At 38.6% G+C, this 16,709-nt stretch overlaps 3 protein-coding genes across 4 annotated transcripts; 2 read left to right on the top strand and 1 right to left on the bottom strand.

Moving 5' to 3' along the window:
- Window positions 1-610: 610 nt before the first annotated feature.
- On the top strand, window positions 611-4,888 carry tubb4bl (tubulin, beta 4B class IVb-like). Its single transcript, XM_057345405.1, has 4 exons — window positions 611-1,037; window positions 1,998-2,106; window positions 3,334-3,444; window positions 3,520-4,888. Exons 1-4 carry the CDS (start codon window positions 981-983, stop codon window positions 4,575-4,577), a joined length of 1,335 nt encoding a protein of 444 aa, XP_057201388.1. The 5' UTR covers window positions 611-980; the 3' UTR covers window positions 4,578-4,888.
- A 174-nt stretch (window positions 4,889-5,062) lies between these two features.
- crb3a (crumbs homolog 3a) lies at window positions 5,063-11,001 on the bottom strand. Of its 2 annotated transcripts, none has more exons than XM_057345407.1 (4): window positions 10,657-11,001; window positions 9,994-10,193; window positions 8,079-8,137; window positions 5,063-6,044 (listed from the first exon to the last, which is right to left on the bottom strand). In XM_057345407.1, the coding sequence occupies exons 2-4, from the start codon at window positions 10,127-10,129 to the stop codon at window positions 5,835-5,837; spliced, it is 405 nt and encodes a 134-aa protein (XP_057201390.1). In that variant the 5' UTR covers window positions 10,130-10,193; window positions 10,657-11,001; the 3' UTR covers window positions 5,063-5,834. The 2 variants fall into 2 exon arrangements, with proteins under 2 accessions (XP_057201390.1, XP_057201391.1); XM_057345408.1 differs by having other exon boundaries at window positions 10,745-11,001.
- A 1,862-nt stretch (window positions 11,002-12,863) lies between these two features.
- asf1ba (anti-silencing function 1Ba histone chaperone) lies at window positions 12,864-16,669 on the top strand. The gene is made up of 4 exons (XM_057345084.1): window positions 12,864-13,331; window positions 13,821-13,936; window positions 14,542-14,718; window positions 15,333-16,669. Exons 1-4 carry the CDS (start codon window positions 13,223-13,225, stop codon window positions 15,522-15,524), a joined length of 594 nt encoding a protein of 197 aa, XP_057201067.1. The 5' UTR covers window positions 12,864-13,222; the 3' UTR covers window positions 15,525-16,669.
- The last annotated feature ends 40 nt before the right edge of the window (window positions 16,670-16,709 follow it).

Below are 16,709 nucleotides of genomic sequence, written 5' to 3'. Positions count from 1 at the left end.
ATTCACAACAGTCTCTGCATGCTGTGTGTGTTGAATGTGTAACTATTATAAACTGACTTTTATTTTGATCAAAATTCTCTTATTCAGAATGAAAATATTCTCTTCATGGCATTAGTAGTACACACACATAGGCTATCAGTAGACCATAACACTGGTGGATGCATTCTCCTCCCCTTCTAAATGTTTTCTGATGGATTAAAATCATTTAGTGGCATTAAGTGAATATGTGTTGTAATATTTTTAGATATTGAGTATATAGGCCAACCAGATGTTTGTCATACAATGTTTTCCAAAAGACATGTATGTAGAGTCAAGAAGGGTCAATGTCTATTTTTGACCAACTTCATGTAGAATAGCATGCTTGGCACCACCATCATCTTTTTTTGGTTTGATATCGAAAGTTGTAGTAGTATACGATCAATCATCTCCATTTACCACTGCTATATTTTTCAGACATGTCTTTAACAGTCATTGGTCCTCAGAGAGTCGTCTATCATCTCCATCCAAATCTCAGGCATCATCCTATCCGCTGTCTCCACGAGCTCAATGTCCTCCTTCTCTCCTCCGCTCTTGGTTACCATGGGGATGACGTCACCTTGCGCCACACGTTCAGCCCAGTAATGGTGGATTCACACGGTACGCGGCAGTCACGTTTGTCCAGTTCATTTTCAAAGGGAAGCATGTGGTAAGCGGCAAAACGCGGGCCGCTTCGTTAGCAGTGCTCGTGCATCCATAATCCTGCAACTTCCACGGGCACGGCTCTTTGCGGCAGGCGCAGCTGTAGATAAAACATTTGATTTTATTGTGAACGCGGCAATTCCACCGCGTACCGTGTCAATGGCCCATAACGGGGTTTAGAGGCGGGCGTTAATCTGCGACGGAGAGAGACGAGAGTCCGAAAGAAAAAAAAGCAGCTCAGTACGTCAGTGTGCAGTAGACGACGACCCGCGACTTCTCCATCCCCGCCATTACCAGACACCATGCGCGAGATTGTGCATCTGCAAGCCGGCCAGTGCGGCAACCAGATCGGAGCTAAGGTAAAAAAGTATATGCATCCGTCGTTTTGAGAATTCTCTAAAGCGACGGATGCATATCTCAGTTGCATGCACGTAGCTGCTCTCCGAGGGTGGTGACTAATCCAGTTTTAAAGAATCTTCCAGAAATGAGTCGCAGATTAATCTGATTCATTCATTTTGAGCTTTTAAATCACTGTTTCGATTTTTAGCCGGTGCCTTGTGCGCAAAGATGTCCTTTCATTGGCCGTGGAAAGAGCTCTTCATCCATTGTACCATCCATGGGGAATGAATGAACAAAACGGTCTCTTATTTTTACTCCCTCGTTCTCGAATTGTTACAGTCATGCATTTAATACAATTGTGCAGTAGCCTAATATTTCTGTAGGCTAGGAGATCTTTAATGATGGTAATGATATTTGATTGGTTAGAAATATAATCTTTTGAGAATGACCTACTTAACTTGAATTAAGGTTTTGGGGTCAAATATTTTACTTTTGAATTTAATGGTTACTAGTTATATATACATTAGGTGTATTTATGCATATATGCATGCTTACCAGTATGGCTTACAGTCCTTTAATCGAACCTTTATTTAAAAATAGCATCACATTGTTGCACTGCTGGGTTTAAGGGAAAAAACATCAAATATTAGTTATCCTTAAAATTTAAACCATCAATTAAAGTGGCCAAATGTGTACAAATATGTGTAGGTTGCATTATGAATTTTCATCGCATAATTTAATCATTTGCAAGTAAATGGTTTCTGATTTTTTTTATCATGAATAGTTAGTTTCCACAATTACATGTTTTTTACAGGAAGAAGATATTTCTGGTTTTATATGTAGATGTAGATATTGAGAAATAAGATGTGATTGTTGATCTCTCTCTCTCTCTCTCTCTCTCTCTCTCTCTCTCTCTCTCTCTCTCTCTCTCTCTCTCTCTCTCTGTGGCCTCCGCCCTGCTGTCTCTCCTCCCGTTTCAGTTCTGGGAGGTTATCAGTGATGAGCACGGCGTTGATCCAACCGGAACATATCATGGAGACAGCGACCTGCAGCTAGACAGGATCAGCGTTTACTACAATGAGGCTTCAGGTCATTTTTTCATACTATTAATACTTACACATTCAACATTTTCTGCATTCTTATAACTTCGATTTTGAAGACAGGCAACAGCATAGATACAGAGGGGATTTTAAACATGATTCATTTCTCAAATTGAATACATTTTAAAATTGGAAGTATGACATTTCAATTTAAGTAAAACGTTAAAATGGAGATACATTTTTATCATTTGATGACATCCAGGCTCGACATAAACACAAACCATGATAAACCAAAGTCTGAACCCAACACGATTTGAGAATATTCAGAGGAGAACCATGTGTGTCAATGGAAGCTATGAAATTTGACATTCTGTACTATTTACTATACAATTCAGCATTTCTTCAGAATTGTTTTTATTCTTCTCCGAAACAGCCCCCTATATACCCTTATATAGTGCACTGTTTAAATGGGAACAGGCATTTTGTAGTGGTGTCTGAATCAAAACCACATGACGTCTGCAACAAAAAAGAGGTAGCTCCAATGGCCAGGCATTTTTAGCCCTCCCCTCCAATCGCAACTTCCGTTTCATGGTGACCTCATTCAATCCCAATGACACTCAAAGTGAAAAATAAGGCATGCACATCCCACAAACCCGAAGGCTCAGGTGCAGGACAAAAATAAGATAAATCGAAACAAAACACTCACACACACTGGAACAGCTCATCCACTGAATGACTTCCCACATCTCGGCAGAAGATGGTGCCCTTAAACACCAAATTCACTTAGTCCTTAACAGTTGAAGTACATTAGCAGGGTTTCCGCGGGGTCTTAAAAAGTCTTAAATTCCAAAATCAAAATATTAGGCCTTAAAAAGTCTTAAATTCACTGAAGTATTGTGTTCTAGGTCTTAAATAATTTTAATCAGGTCTTAATTTTCCTACGGCCATGTAACGCTACCTGCTCATTGAAATACAATCATTTTTGAAGCTACTGCTTCGTATGCCAGAAAGAAATTGATCTGGGAATGTTGGGTGTGAGGTTTTTTATGTTGTGATACAGGTCTTAAATTTTATTCATAATGGTCTTAAAAAGTCTTAAATTTGACTTTGTGAAACCTGCAGAAACAGTGAAGTAATGTAAAGGGAATATTTCCAGGTTTACATACATTTTTAAATCAAGATTTTCCAAGTGGTCTCAGACATTTAATCCCCACTGTATGTGCACTGAAATCAGCGAATTAAGAATTAAAAAAAAAAAACCTGTCCCTTTGTGTAGGTGGGAAGTATGTTCCACGTGCCATCTTGGTCGATCTGGAGCCTGGCACCATGGATTCAGTTCGCTCTGGACCCTTTGGACAGATCTTCAGACCTGACAACTTTGTGTTCGGTAAGCAAATCATTCATCATTATTTCACATTGAAATGCGAGTGCGGTCAGTAGCTCTAACATTGCGTGTTTGCAGGTCAGAGCGGTGCTGGAAACAATTGGGCCAAAGGCCACTACACAGAAGGAGCAGAGCTGGTAGACTCGGTTCTGGATGTTGTTCGTAAGGAAGCCGAGAGCTGCGACTGCCTGCAGGGTTTCCAGCTCACTCACTCCCTGGGTGGAGGCACTGGATCCGGCATGGGTACCCTGCTTATCAGCAAGATCCGCGAAGAGTACCCCGACCGTATCATGAACACCTTCAGCGTGGTGCCCTCTCCCAAGGTGTCTGACACAGTGGTGGAGCCCTACAACGCCACCCTGTCCGTCCACCAGTTGGTGGAGAACACGGACGAGACCTACTGCATCGACAACGAGGCTCTCTACGACATCTGCTTCCGCACCCTCAAACTCACCACACCAACCTACGGCGACCTTAACCATCTCGTCTCCGCCACCATGAGCGGCGTGACCACCTGCCTCCGCTTCCCTGGCCAGCTCAACGCCGACCTCCGCAAACTGGCCGTCAACATGGTGCCCTTCCCCCGTCTCCACTTCTTCATGCCCGGCTTCGCTCCACTCACCAGCCGAGGCAGCCAGCAGTACCGTGCCCTCTCCGTGCCCGAGCTCACGCAGCAGATGTTCGACGCCAAGAACATGATGGCCGCCTGCGACCCACGCCACGGCCGCTACCTGACAGTGGCCGCCGTGTTTCGCGGACGCATGTCCATGAAGGAGGTGGACGAGCAGATGCTCAACGTGCAGAATAAGAACAGCAGCTACTTCGTCGAGTGGATCCCCAACAACGTCAAGACGGCCGTGTGCGACATCCCGCCCCGCGGGCTCAAAATGTCCGCCACCTTCATCGGCAACAGCACGGCCATCCAGGAGCTGTTCAAACGCATCTCTGAGCAGTTCACCGCCATGTTCCGCCGCAAAGCTTTCCTGCACTGGTACACCGGCGAGGGCATGGATGAGATGGAGTTCACCGAGGCCGAGAGCAACATGAACGACCTGGTGTCCGAGTACCAGCAGTACCAGGACGCCACCGCCGAAGAGGGCGAGTTTGAAGAGGAGGGCGAGGAAGAGGTCGCCTAAATCACAACCATTGTGCGTTCCACTTCACCCCTCACATTTCATTCTTCTCATGGCAAAAAACAATGCTCTCCAGAACAAACAAATGAGTTATCATTCTCAGTATCCATTGAAAACATGTGACATTTTAATGAACAGTGAACATTTTGACTTTTGTGTAGAAACATAGAATGTTGTGAATGCACGCCCTCAAATCTTCCCCTCATCCAATGCGAGCGAGTTTAACTGTGAAGACTTCAGATTTGTGAACATTGTGACTTTGTCAATGCCAATCTGAATAAAGGCTGGTTCTACATGGAACACACAATTTGTTCTTTTCTGTGTTGTAGGTTTGCATACATGTTTAATTTCAATCATTCACAATCATAATTTAAAACATCCTTTCTGGAAATGTTGTGCTTCATAAAGGAAATGGCAGAAATACTCCACTAGAGAGCGCTGTTCCAGAAAACGTCATTGATCAGGCGTGTTTCTTAGATAAGAAGCCTTGCATTGTTCTTGCCAAGCAATATTAAGACAGCCTTAAGCAATACTGTCAAGTGCCTTCTAGATTGACTAGCCTGCTGCTTCCATCACATTTATGGAAAATTAGCATTAGATTAATTATAAATAGTATATATGAATAAATATAACAGGTAAATCATGCCAATCAATCAATGCACCTTGAAATAATGTTGCTGAAGTCCACGGGTAGACACCATTGTCAGGGGTTCAATGTATAAGACATGCATGGACTGATAGAAATGCATTGAGCAAAAGCATCTGGCTATTGCATAAATGTAAATACAGATACGATCGTAAATATATCCTACTGCATATTTGAAGGATGCAAAACGTTCAATAAAATTATCAACATTGGTGTATGTATTGGCTAACAATCTAGAACAAGAATGAAATTTCATTGCAGCACAAGCAGATCAGTCAACAAAAGCATTTTTCCTATTATCCAAATGCCATTTCCAAGATTTAATGCCTAAAGGTCAATGCAATTCTATAATGCATAGCACCAGCAGGTGTGGTCTTCTCTGAAACGGGGTCTTCGTTTTATTTTTTTGGTCCAACGTAAATATATTCACTGGGAAATGTGTTGTCTGTTGCAGGGTGAATATTGGAGTTCATCCAAGTGGTCATACTCGCTTTGTTTAGTCATAACACAGGGCTAAATCTGTGCCCTGTGCTTTCAAAAAAAGGTGCATAGTTCAGAACAGTCATATTATCATGTGCTTCAGGGTGAACCAGCACAATATGAGTTCATGTGTGTTAAATCAGTCTCTCCTCTTTGGGTAGTTTGAGGGCGTCTGCTGTCGCTACACTGGGGGCTCCTGTCTGCTCCTCTGTGCTGGGTCGATACGTCCCCTCCGTCTGACGCTTCTTCTTTACCACGCAGAACAGAAACAACAGCACCCCCACCAAAATAAACAGCACCCCCACGACCACAATTGGTACTACAATAGCCACAACATTCGTGCCCTGGACAAAGAGAAAAGTTGAGTTAGATGTTTGCAGATAGCACACTGTAAACATGTTTTTCGTTTCATATATTGAAATATGCAAATACTGTATCAGTAAACAGGATTTTCTAGAAACATTTGATATTAACTGTAACCATTTGAAATGTCACCCAAAGAAATGTCGAACTTATTTTAATTAATGTTTTTATTATTATGTAACACATGAAATTTAATGTTATGGCCCATAATGAAGGAAGACTATGGGGTGGTTTCCTGGACAGGGATTAAACCTACACTCTTAAAAATAAAGGTGCTTAAAAGGTTCTTCACAGCGATGCCATAAAGAAGCATTTTTGGTTCCACAAAGAACCATGCAGTCAAAGCAGTGATTCTCAACCGGGGGTACGCCGACCCCTAGTGGTCCATGGCGTCATTGCGGGGGTCCATAGAAACATTTAAAATGTTTTGAGTTAATATCTTGCATTCAGGGTTTGAAATTAACACCCACCAGGCGCAGATAAAAAATCAACCGAATCGGCTATTGCAGTCAAATTAATTGCCAAATTGACTGGTTACTTGTGTTCATAAATTATGTTCATTCACTTTGCAGGGAAGGTTCGCAGCACCGCGCGAGAGAGTCGACTGCTCGGTTTGCTTTTGAATGCATTTCATGTCATATGCCAGGTGGTTCTGCGCACCGCCGCATAAAGTCGGACAAGCCTATTTTCATTGAAGCACCACACATTACCATATTCATGAGCTTAAGGTCTTAGCAATAAACAGTAATGGCATCAGTTTCACCTCATCAGTTCAACACGCGGATCGATCAGAACGTCAGGGCAAGTTGGGCAACTCACAGGTATCGCACACCAGAGTTCAAAGTTCACTCCTGATAGAGGTTTAAAACGTTTTTATTTTTTATTGAACAATGGATAGCCTCTATATCACGTTTGTAAAGCTGTTTTTTCTTATTTTTAATCATTTTCTAAACATATTAAACATTATATAATGGTTACTTATAACGGTAACTGATCAGTAATGGTTGGTGTAAGTCCTTGTTGACAAATTAATGTTGAAAGAATAAACTGCAGTAAAGTGTGTTTATACTGTTGGAGATACTGAAATAGAATGTTTTGGCGACGTAATTGTGATTATTGTGTAATTTTAATGCCACTGAAAACCATTAAATGGTCACGTGTAATTTTAAGTTAGGCTTACATATATTGACTTTACTAATTTTTTTTATTTTCCTAATTTAGCGGAAATATGTTGTTGTGCTGGGGAAAGAAAATGGGATGGGGTGCGAGCACGGGGGTTGGGGGTCCATGAAGATAGTTTGAGATATGATGGGGTCCAGTACTCCAAAAAGATTGAGAACTACTGCTTTAAAGAACCATCTCTTTCTTACTTTTTTATAATCTGAAGCACAGTTTTTTGCCACAAATAACCTTTTGTGAAACAAAAAGGTTCTTGGGACGTTAAAGGTTCTTTATGGAACCATAAAGTTCATCTATGGCATCGGAGAACCTTTTGAAGCACCTTTTTTTAAGAGTGTAGTCCCAGACTAACTGGAATGTTAGAGGTGTCTTGATTGAAAAAAACTTGCACTCACCTTAAAATATGTCTTAAGGTGCACACAGTGATGTTTTTTTGTATGTTTTTGAAAACAACTTAAATATTCTAATTTAACTAAACCATGGTCCTGTTTTAAAATAATCCCTGTCTGGGAAATCACCCTTTTATATCCAAGAACATTTTAATTTACACTTTTAATATATTTACTTTTAATTTGTTAATTACTTTAACACCGCCTGTTGAATCATACCCTGAGAAATCGCACATATATCATGAAATAGTTACACATAATTAATGAGAAATTATTATAATATGTTTTGTTGCAAAACTTCTTTTGACCAAAAAAGTTTAACAATTCATATAAAATGTTTACCAACAGCTGGTCACATAACAGAAATAAAACTGTGATGATAGACAGTTGATCTCTTCAGACAAATAAATAAAGAAATGTTGACACATTAAGGAAAACTTTACTTACTGAGCTGGGGGTTGTAGTGTTGATAGTTGTAGTGTTACTAGGCATTGTGGTAGTCTCCTCTGCAAATTAAAAACATGTTGAGATGAAAATCAATTCCCAATTCACTTGCATTGGTTTTGTGTTCATACAATAGAAGTGCATGGGGGCCAGTTAACAACAAAAATATCTTCAAAATATCTTCTTTTATGTTCTGCAGAAGAAAGAAAGTCATACAGGTTTGAAATGACAAGAAACATACGACAAAATGTAATTATCACACATTTGTGAAAACAAAAAGCATAGATATGAAAATAAGCTATTTATATCGGAACTTCAGTTTCCTCCATTGTCCATTGTTGTGTGACAATTAGCATGTGTCTGTTTCGTGCTTGTGTAATTCACATTTTAAAAGCTCATATTAAAGGTTCATGAGATAGTTTACCTTAGTCTAGAATGTATGAAGTAAACAGAGAAAACTGTAAAATGTGGATTGTGCAAAGAAATGTATCAATGTATCGGAAAATGAGTTGAGAAATACAGCACTGACTGTTCATTACTGAACAGAGATGTTTGCAAGCTTTGAGCGCTATATGCTGTTTGACAATTAACCTTTTAGCAGATATACACATTTAAACTGTACAATCTGTCTTTTCTAGGAAAACAGACCAAAATAATGATGACTCATCTTGTATCTACATGGGTATGCAAATGTTTGTCCAAATAAATGCTCTGTAGAACGCCTCTGACTATATAACAAAAGCTTGTGCTTTGTTGGGCATATTGGCTATTTAAAGAACATTTATTAAAAAATGTGAATAAGTTCATTATTTCACATGAACAGAAAAATGTTCAGGGAAGGCTCTGAGGGGCTTTTTATGCATTAAAATGTGTTAAGAAAAATGATCAAATGTATATGTATAATAATATAAATATGTATTATTATAAAATATATTAAATGTGATCCTGCAGATAAGTTGGTCTGAAAAATAGATGAAAGGAGGACAATGAAAGGAGGAAAGCTTTTTTACTATTTTAGATTTGTAAAACATCATGTATGATTTAAAGGTTTCATGAGCAGCATCAATTAGTGTCCCATACAAAACATCAATCCCAATAAAATCTTTTACCACTAACAATCAGTTTCGGCAACTATGGTAAAATCTTATTCGTACTCGTGATCCCTACACTTTGGCAACCCAGAGTACAAATAGTGTTGAAAGAGTAAAACCACAAGCAAGCGTACAGTCTGTATACTATTGACTTGAGCTTGCCACTATAGCCTAAATATCACACTTTCAAATTCCGGAGTAAAAGTAATGTTTAAACCTTTAAAGCTATCACAAGTTATCACAAGCTATTGCATTTACAGATGAAAAAGCAAAAATGTTAAACATTTACATGAGTAAATAATCCCTCAAGGGCACAAGAGGAGAGAGATAGCCTAACTTTAAAGGAAAACCGAACTTGTTGGAGGACTCACAATGAAATATAAAAATATGAATGTATCGATACCACAGAAATCACATATAATACTAATAACAGACATGTAAGCTAATTTCCACAAGAATCCTCACGTGATAAAACGTTCATGAATACAGAGCTTTAGAGCTTGCCATAAAATATGCTTTTGTAAAATCATTTAAATCATTCAGATCATAAATGATTTGGCTTTTTACATTAACTGGGTGTTATAATACGTTTACCAGCTTCCCACAATACTTGACATGTTTCTGCCGCAAACCAACATGCTTGAGCTTGTCTGAAGTGTTTTTAAGATTAGAGGCGTGTTACCCAGCCTGTGCTGTGCTGTGCGTTCAAGATTAATCTGATGTAACTATTATGAGCTATCTGAATGCTGTGAATAATCAGGATGTTCTCCGTTCGAACAGAAAGTTTAGTTTCAGACATGGCTGTAGAGGTGGAGCGAATGACTCACCCTGGGCCAATGCATTCCTGGGAAACAGCAGCAGAAAACTGGCTGCCAACAACCCCACCTGCCATACCATCTCTGAGAAGTCGATCTGTACCCCTACCCTCAACCAGAAGGGGCTGATGTTCTGGGTAGGGTGCATCACAGGTCAATAAATCATGTCCGAGATCAAAAGCATAAAAATAGTCTTATCCGTCTCTGGCAAGCTGCAAAAGAAGCGTGGAAACTTCTGTTAAAATCTGAAGTTGATTTCAAAATGAGATCATTTCTAATGCTTACAATATAAAATAGTGATGATAAAGAAAAAGAGATTTCACTTTTGCTAGGCTAGTAAATAAGATGGTAGAGTAAACTTACTTAAAATCACTGAAACTACACACAAAAAAACATGACTATATAGTTTATTAAATAGGCCCTACAAAGAAAAAGAAAGCTTATTGAAAGGTTATTGCACAAATGTAGGCTACTACAATATAAGATTTATAAACAGAACATGTTAGAAAATTGCGCTGTCTGTATTATTGTTATTCTTAAATATTAGCAGAGCTTCAGAAAGACTAATTGTCGCGTTTTCACCTTTAAACTATCCCGTTGACTAAACACACACTCCTTCCACCTGTTGTTAAGGAAACATGCGATACACAAAAACGTCTACATACAAAGTCATACCTCTATTCAGATATTATCCAAAAAGTTTTTCTGAATGCATGTAAGATATAGATCCAATGTATTTGGTCACAGGTCGCTTCCGCCTCACCTCACCGGTGCAGTCCGAATCTGAACCGAAACCGTCGACCTCCAGTTTCTCATTAATGCTCCACATAGTTCAAAACATTATTCTTCAAGATCCAACTCTTCTTCCAAAGGTAGTCCTGTGCGTATGGTATTTACGGGTGTGTTGAGAGATCGCTCGAGCTGTTTTCTTCCTAAATTCTCGTCGTCGATCACATGGTTCAGTGTCGTGTTACAATACCTGAGACCAGCGCTACCTGTGGCAGACACAGACTCGCTATTGTGCGCAAACATCCACCTGCGCACTGAAGCGATGCGCTGCTGACTCATTTCCTCTCGATCAGCTCTCACGATCAATTCAATTACGTGCCTCGTTATTAAAATCACACTCTTTTTACTATTGGAATAGTTTTTGAATATTATACTTAGCGTCTGTATCTGACTATTTTCATGGTTTAAATTAGTGACATTTATTTATAAAGCTTTATAGAGTTTTATCAATATGTAACACCCCCCCCCTCTCTCTCTCTCTCTCTCTCTCTCTCTCTCTCTCTCTCTCTCTCTCTCTCTCTCTCTCTCTCTCTCTCTCTCTCTCTTTTTGTCAATCTTACATCTTTTGTTATCAGTAACTTTTAAATGTTTTTAATATTCTGTTACAAGTGGTGCGACCTCGTGGGGCGGTAGATGGACCTTTGATCTAGAAGAAGTGAAGAAATTCTTGAAATACCTCAAATCCGGTAATCCCTTCCATCTCGAAAACCATTAACCACTGAGTGAATGATGGTCTACTGACGACGCACACACAAAGAAAACGAAGTAAATCAATAGAATAATTGACTGAGATGTAGACATTGTCCTCTCATTAACTATATCAGATATTGTGCATAACAATAATATTGTGTTACTGCTTTCAGGCACTTTTGTGTGCAACTACACGAAAAAATACTGACTTGACTGTGTGGCCATATCCTATAATATGATGCCCAATACTTAATAGGCCCAATAAATATGATGCCCAATACTTAAAATAATCAAAACAAGATCACGAAGGCCTAATAATGTACAAACGTATTAGTCAAAAAGCTTTAGTCTGTCCTTAGAATTAAATTGTTTAATTGGTTAAAGTTTCCAGATAGACTGTTATCCCACCCTACAGAATTGTGAAATAATGGACTGTTTATATACACTGAGCCGTATGTGGATATGAACAACATCTTGGGATGAAATGGCAGATTTCAGCATTTCTTGTTGATAATGAGCTAAATCATCTTGTCCCAAACATTGCTTCTCTAATAAAGTATACCTCTATAAAAGAGATGCAATTTGATGAGATAATGAGACCCAAACATTCTGCATTTCTGATATTATTAAAATAATCCCCTTTTTTGTGCACATCATTTCAGTTTAAATAGACTTATGAAAATCTGGGAATTTGTTTTTTCAAAATGTATGTGATTTAAAATGTATCCATTCAAAATCTTTTTGTCTTCTTTCTAATAAGCTTTGTTGCCTGTTCTAAAAACCTTTAGTAGCTGACCACAAGTTTCAAACGATACTATTAAAATGAAATATATATTTAATTCTAAACCTGCTATTAGGGTCATATACTGGCATTGTAAATGAAAAACCGTTATATAAAAAAACACGATGATCGATATTGTGTTAGTTCTACACTTATGATAATATCGTAAAAAATTCAGAGCCACAATGATAACAAACTCTCACTCAAACCCATACACTCAGATTTTAAGTGTGATTTGTTGGCCATAAAAAAGAAAACAAAATAAACCAAATTAAATATGAATATGATAGCATTATTTGTTCATTAAAAACATTTAAATAGATGTGATTGTGATGATATCGTTACTTGTACGCAAGCAGCTTTGGAAAATAGCTTCTGCTAAACGCAAACATTCAAAATGATTTGACTAAATTTAAAACAAATTTCGCAAGATAAACTTTGACAACAAAGGCCCCGTAGTGAGAACTATAAGCTTAAAAGCTTGTATTTGTCTAATAAATATTTAATATTTTAATCCTTCTGCTGACCTCTGAACTTTAGCCATGAAGACGGGACCGGATTCGCCAATCAACGTTCACGAAATCCGGGACTTTTAGTTTCTTGACCAATCAGCGCGCAGACCAATCCTCTGCGTCTGACGCTTTACTGGAGCTGTCTGAATGCTCTGGCGGGAGACATCACAGGTTGTATTGTCAGTCGGTTGTGCCAAATGACCTTTCTTTAACATCTTTATGTTATTGTAGATCCTTTCTTTTAATTTGGGAGTAATCCCCTGCTTTAACAGTATAGTGCACGCTATTGGACTTTTACAACACAACAGAATTGCTAGTAAGCTAACAGAAGGCAGTGAAATCGAGTCGTTAAGTGTTATTTTTATTTAAAACGTCAGTTGGGTATTTGGGTTCCCTTCTAGATTAATCGGTCTTCCATTTTTGGTGGTTTATTTTCACCATTTACGTTGCTTGATAGTATAGTTGAGCTATGGCAAAAGTGCAAGTGCTAAATGTAGCTGTCCTGGACAACCCAAGTCCATTTGGTAACCCGTTTCAGTTTGAAATAACGTTTGAGTGCATGGAGGATCTTCCTGAGGGTGAGTGTTAAAGTTGACTATTTAAATAAGTGTGTGTCTATTATGCTGTTTTCGGTGTTCTTTATTTGCTAGCTTGCAAGCTAGCTAACTCCGCCAGGTGACGTCAGAATGGCGGGTAATTGAAGCGTGCGGGAAAGATGCGCTGCATTGTTTATAGAAGATGCGTTACTGTAAATTAAATGACAACCATTTGCACTTGTAAATAACATCCAGCGTCATTTACATTGTTGGTCCAATATTGCACTCTTTTTCTTGTCTAATAAATAGAAGCTGTGTGCATCACAAGCAAAAATATTGTAAAATCAAAAACATTGATGCTGCGTGTAAAACCTCAAATAAAGAGTCTATAATTTAATTTAGTATATCTTTGTTGTGATTCATTCTGGGTTTCCTTATTGCTTCGACGTATTGAATGTGTGTTTGATATGAGGGTTATTCAATAAGGCGGTAGAAAAAGCCTAAATCTGTCCTTGTGATCGTTTATCATAGATCTCGAATGGAAGATTATTTACGTGGGATCGGCAGAAAGTGAGGAATATGATCAGACTCTTGATTCTGTTCTGGTTGGCCCAGTACCTGCAGGGCGACACATGTTTGTGTTTCAGGTGAGTTGATGACAGTGACTCAGATAAAACTGCTATTAGACATTCATGTATGATTTAAGAGTTTAATAACCTTTTTATTGTCCCAAACCACAGCAGACTATTGAGCAGCTGTTCGTGTAACAATACAAATTCTTATTCAATTAAAATACTAAGGCTCCTGTAGAGTCACATGTTTTCAAAGTGTCCTTTGATTATATGGTGTTTATATTTTATCTAAAAATGACATTTCTGCCGTTAACTTGGAAGCATAGGGTTCCAAACTTGTATGACATTTTTCCATTAAAGCATACAGTGGCCATGGGCTGTAAAGCTACAATAAGGACAAAATGGAGGGAAGAAACAGACATTTTTATTTATTTTAGTCCTTATAATATTTTAACCATGATAGTCTTCCCCTTTGCTTCATTTCACAAATCACATCACGTTTGTTCCATCACTAACTTTTGAGGACATTAATGTTGTCAATTCCAGTAATTTAATTTTGTATTGAATTTCCAGATTGTTGCAGATAATTAGTCCTGTGGTTACACCCAGAAAGAGTCATATAAGGAGCACCTTCCTTTGTTTAAAATTTGTCATTTGTATTTTTGTTATTTATCCAACAGGCGGATGCTCCAAACCCTGCTCTAATACCTGAAAGCGATGCTGTGGGCGTTACTGTTGTTCTAATCACATGCACGTACAGAGGACAGGAGTTCATACGCATTGGCTACTATGTTAACAATGAATATACAGATGCTGAGCTTCGGGAGAACCCTCCCCTTAAGCCTAACTATGGACAGGTAATTGATCAATTCCTAAATACCCTAGTAGGGAATAAACATGTTGTGTTTGTGGCTTGTAGTCCATGTAAATTAATTAAATGAGTAGTTCACCTTCAAAATGAAAATTCTGTCATAATTTACACGCCCTCATGTCATTTCAAACCTGTATGACTCTTTCTTCCGCAGAACACAAAAGAAGATTTTTTGAAAAATGTTGGTAACAAAACAGCACCATTCACTTTTATTGTAACCAAGTGAATGGGGGGCTGTTAACAACATTCTTCAAAATATCTTCTTTTGTGTTCTGCAGAAGAAAGAATGTCATACAGGTCTGAAATGACAAGAGGATGAGTAAATGATTACAGAATTTTCATTTTGAAAGTGAACTACTTTAAGCACTCTTTATGCTAGTATATGCCAATAATAATAATCATTTTTAACAGATATGAACATGTAAAATGACCATAAAGCCCTTTTTACTTCAATAGGAAATGTCAACATGGGAAGTAAAACTACACTCAGAATTGTTCGAGATTTTTATTGAAAATTTCACATTTAAAAAAAATGCACATCTACATCCTGAAATTTTGCACAAAACATTTAAAAGCATTTATTTTTCTTTTGTTTTATAGCTCCAGAGAAACATCCTGGCTTCAAACCCACGTGTAACCAGATTTCACATCAACTGGGAAGGATGTGCTGAGAAAATGGAGGATTCAGAGAACGTGGACCCCGCACCTAACGCCATGCTTCCCCCATCCTGCACCCCGGGTAAAGCACCTCCACTAGGCCTGGTGCCAGACAACTCCATGGACTGTTTGTAGTGATGCAAGCTCTTGTGATTAATCCTCACATCTCAAGGCTCATCCGTGAGCTCGGGTCAATCTGGACAGTGTGGAGAAGAGGCGGGGTTAATCAAATACATCAGTTATTGGAAAAAAAAGGTTATTCCTAATTTTGTCACACCTATTGAAAACAAATCAGTGGTGTGGAGAGTATGGCAGATCTAATATCTGGCATGCAATGTAAATATTTGCTTTTCAGTTAAGAACATGAATGGAGTGAGAGCTGGCGAGTCAAGTCACAAACACATGATTTAAGTATTAGGATGCGCTTCTAATGCCGCAGCTCTCGTGACACGTCAACCTTTTGATCCAAAACCAATCTATTCTCAAACCTAAAGGGAATGGAAGATCAGCTCAGTATTTAAGATGTAAAATGTGTAATTGACTAAACAGCAATACAGGTTTAAACTACAAATGGTTGGCAGCTTGTCTGGACATTATTTTTGTATTTGGGACTGTATTATATTGTATATATATATATATATGTATGTCTCTTTGTATGCCAGTTCTCGTTGAAATAAATGTTTTGTCACATGATAATGGTCATTGAAGTTGTGCTATTATTTGTGGGGTAAATCTGTGATCTGCAGAGTGGATGCAGCTGTGCAGTCTTTTCATTCATAAAACTGTTGTGATGCATTATGCAGGAGTTCACCTCCTGCACCATGTTTGGAGTGACAGAAGCCGCTTGCTTGCTGTTGCTAAGCAACGTGGACTGTTGCTGCATCTGTGACAAGACCTCAAAGCAACTGCCGCTTTCTTGCTTCATTTGATCGTATCGGTGTTTAATTTTAGCATCCTCGTGTGCCTTTCTCGCGTCTTTATTTGATTGCAAAATGGAGTTGCCTTTCAAAACTAAACAAAGCATGCAACATGCTCAAACGTTTGCGAGACAAAAAACTGAAACTAGTTTTGTTTCCTGCAAGATACATCTGTTGCGATGCGAATGAACCACTAAACCCAACTCAGTTGTCAAACGCAATGCATATGTAATACCCATTTATGCCACACATTAAAGAACCTGCAATTTAACTGTCTTGGCTTACAATAATTTATTGCAGATCTACAGATAGTGGTAAAACCTCAAGCATAAACAGGGTTTTTGGTAGTGGGCTAACAACAGGCGATGTCTCACTTCCATATACCTCTTGTGCAAAATGTACA

Source organism: Triplophysa rosa, linkage group LG11 (assembly GCF_024868665.1).
Source record: "Triplophysa rosa linkage group LG11, Trosa_1v2, whole genome shotgun sequence".
Taxonomy (NCBI): Eukaryota; Metazoa; Chordata; class Actinopteri; order Cypriniformes; family Nemacheilidae; genus Triplophysa; species Triplophysa rosa.
Note: the sequence above shows the minus strand (reverse complement) of the source record. Positions and strands in the feature narration are given on the sequence as shown.

Coding starts and splice junctions, on each gene's coding strand:
- crb3a (XM_057345407.1), bottom strand. CDS start 10,129: ATGCACCCTACCCAGAACATCAGCCCCTTCTGGTTGAGGGTAGGGGTA. Junction 8,138..9,993: donor CAGGAATGCATTGGCCCAGG/GTGAGTCATTCG, acceptor TTTAATTTGCAG/AGGAGACTACCACAATGCCT. Junction 6,045..8,078: donor ACACTACAACCCCCAGCTCA/GTAAGTAAAGTT, acceptor CTCTTTGTCCAG/GGCACGAATGTTGTGGCTAT.
- asf1ba (XM_057345084.1), top strand. CDS start 13,223: ATGGCAAAAGTGCAAGTGCTAAATGTAGCTGTCCTGGACAACCCAAGT. Junction 13,937..14,541: donor GACACATGTTTGTGTTTCAG/GTGAGTTGATGA, acceptor TTTATCCAACAG/GCGGATGCTCCAAACCCTGC. Junction 14,719..15,332: donor TTAAGCCTAACTATGGACAG/GTAATTGATCAA, acceptor TTTGTTTTATAG/CTCCAGAGAAACATCCTGGC.
- tubb4bl (XM_057345405.1), top strand. CDS start 981: ATGCGCGAGATTGTGCATCTGCAAGCCGGCCAGTGCGGCAACCAGATC. Junction 1,038..1,997: donor GCAACCAGATCGGAGCTAAG/GTAAAAAAGTAT, acceptor CTCCCGTTTCAG/TTCTGGGAGGTTATCAGTGA. Junction 2,107..3,333: donor TTACTACAATGAGGCTTCAG/GTCATTTTTTCA, acceptor CCCTTTGTGTAG/GTGGGAAGTATGTTCCACGT.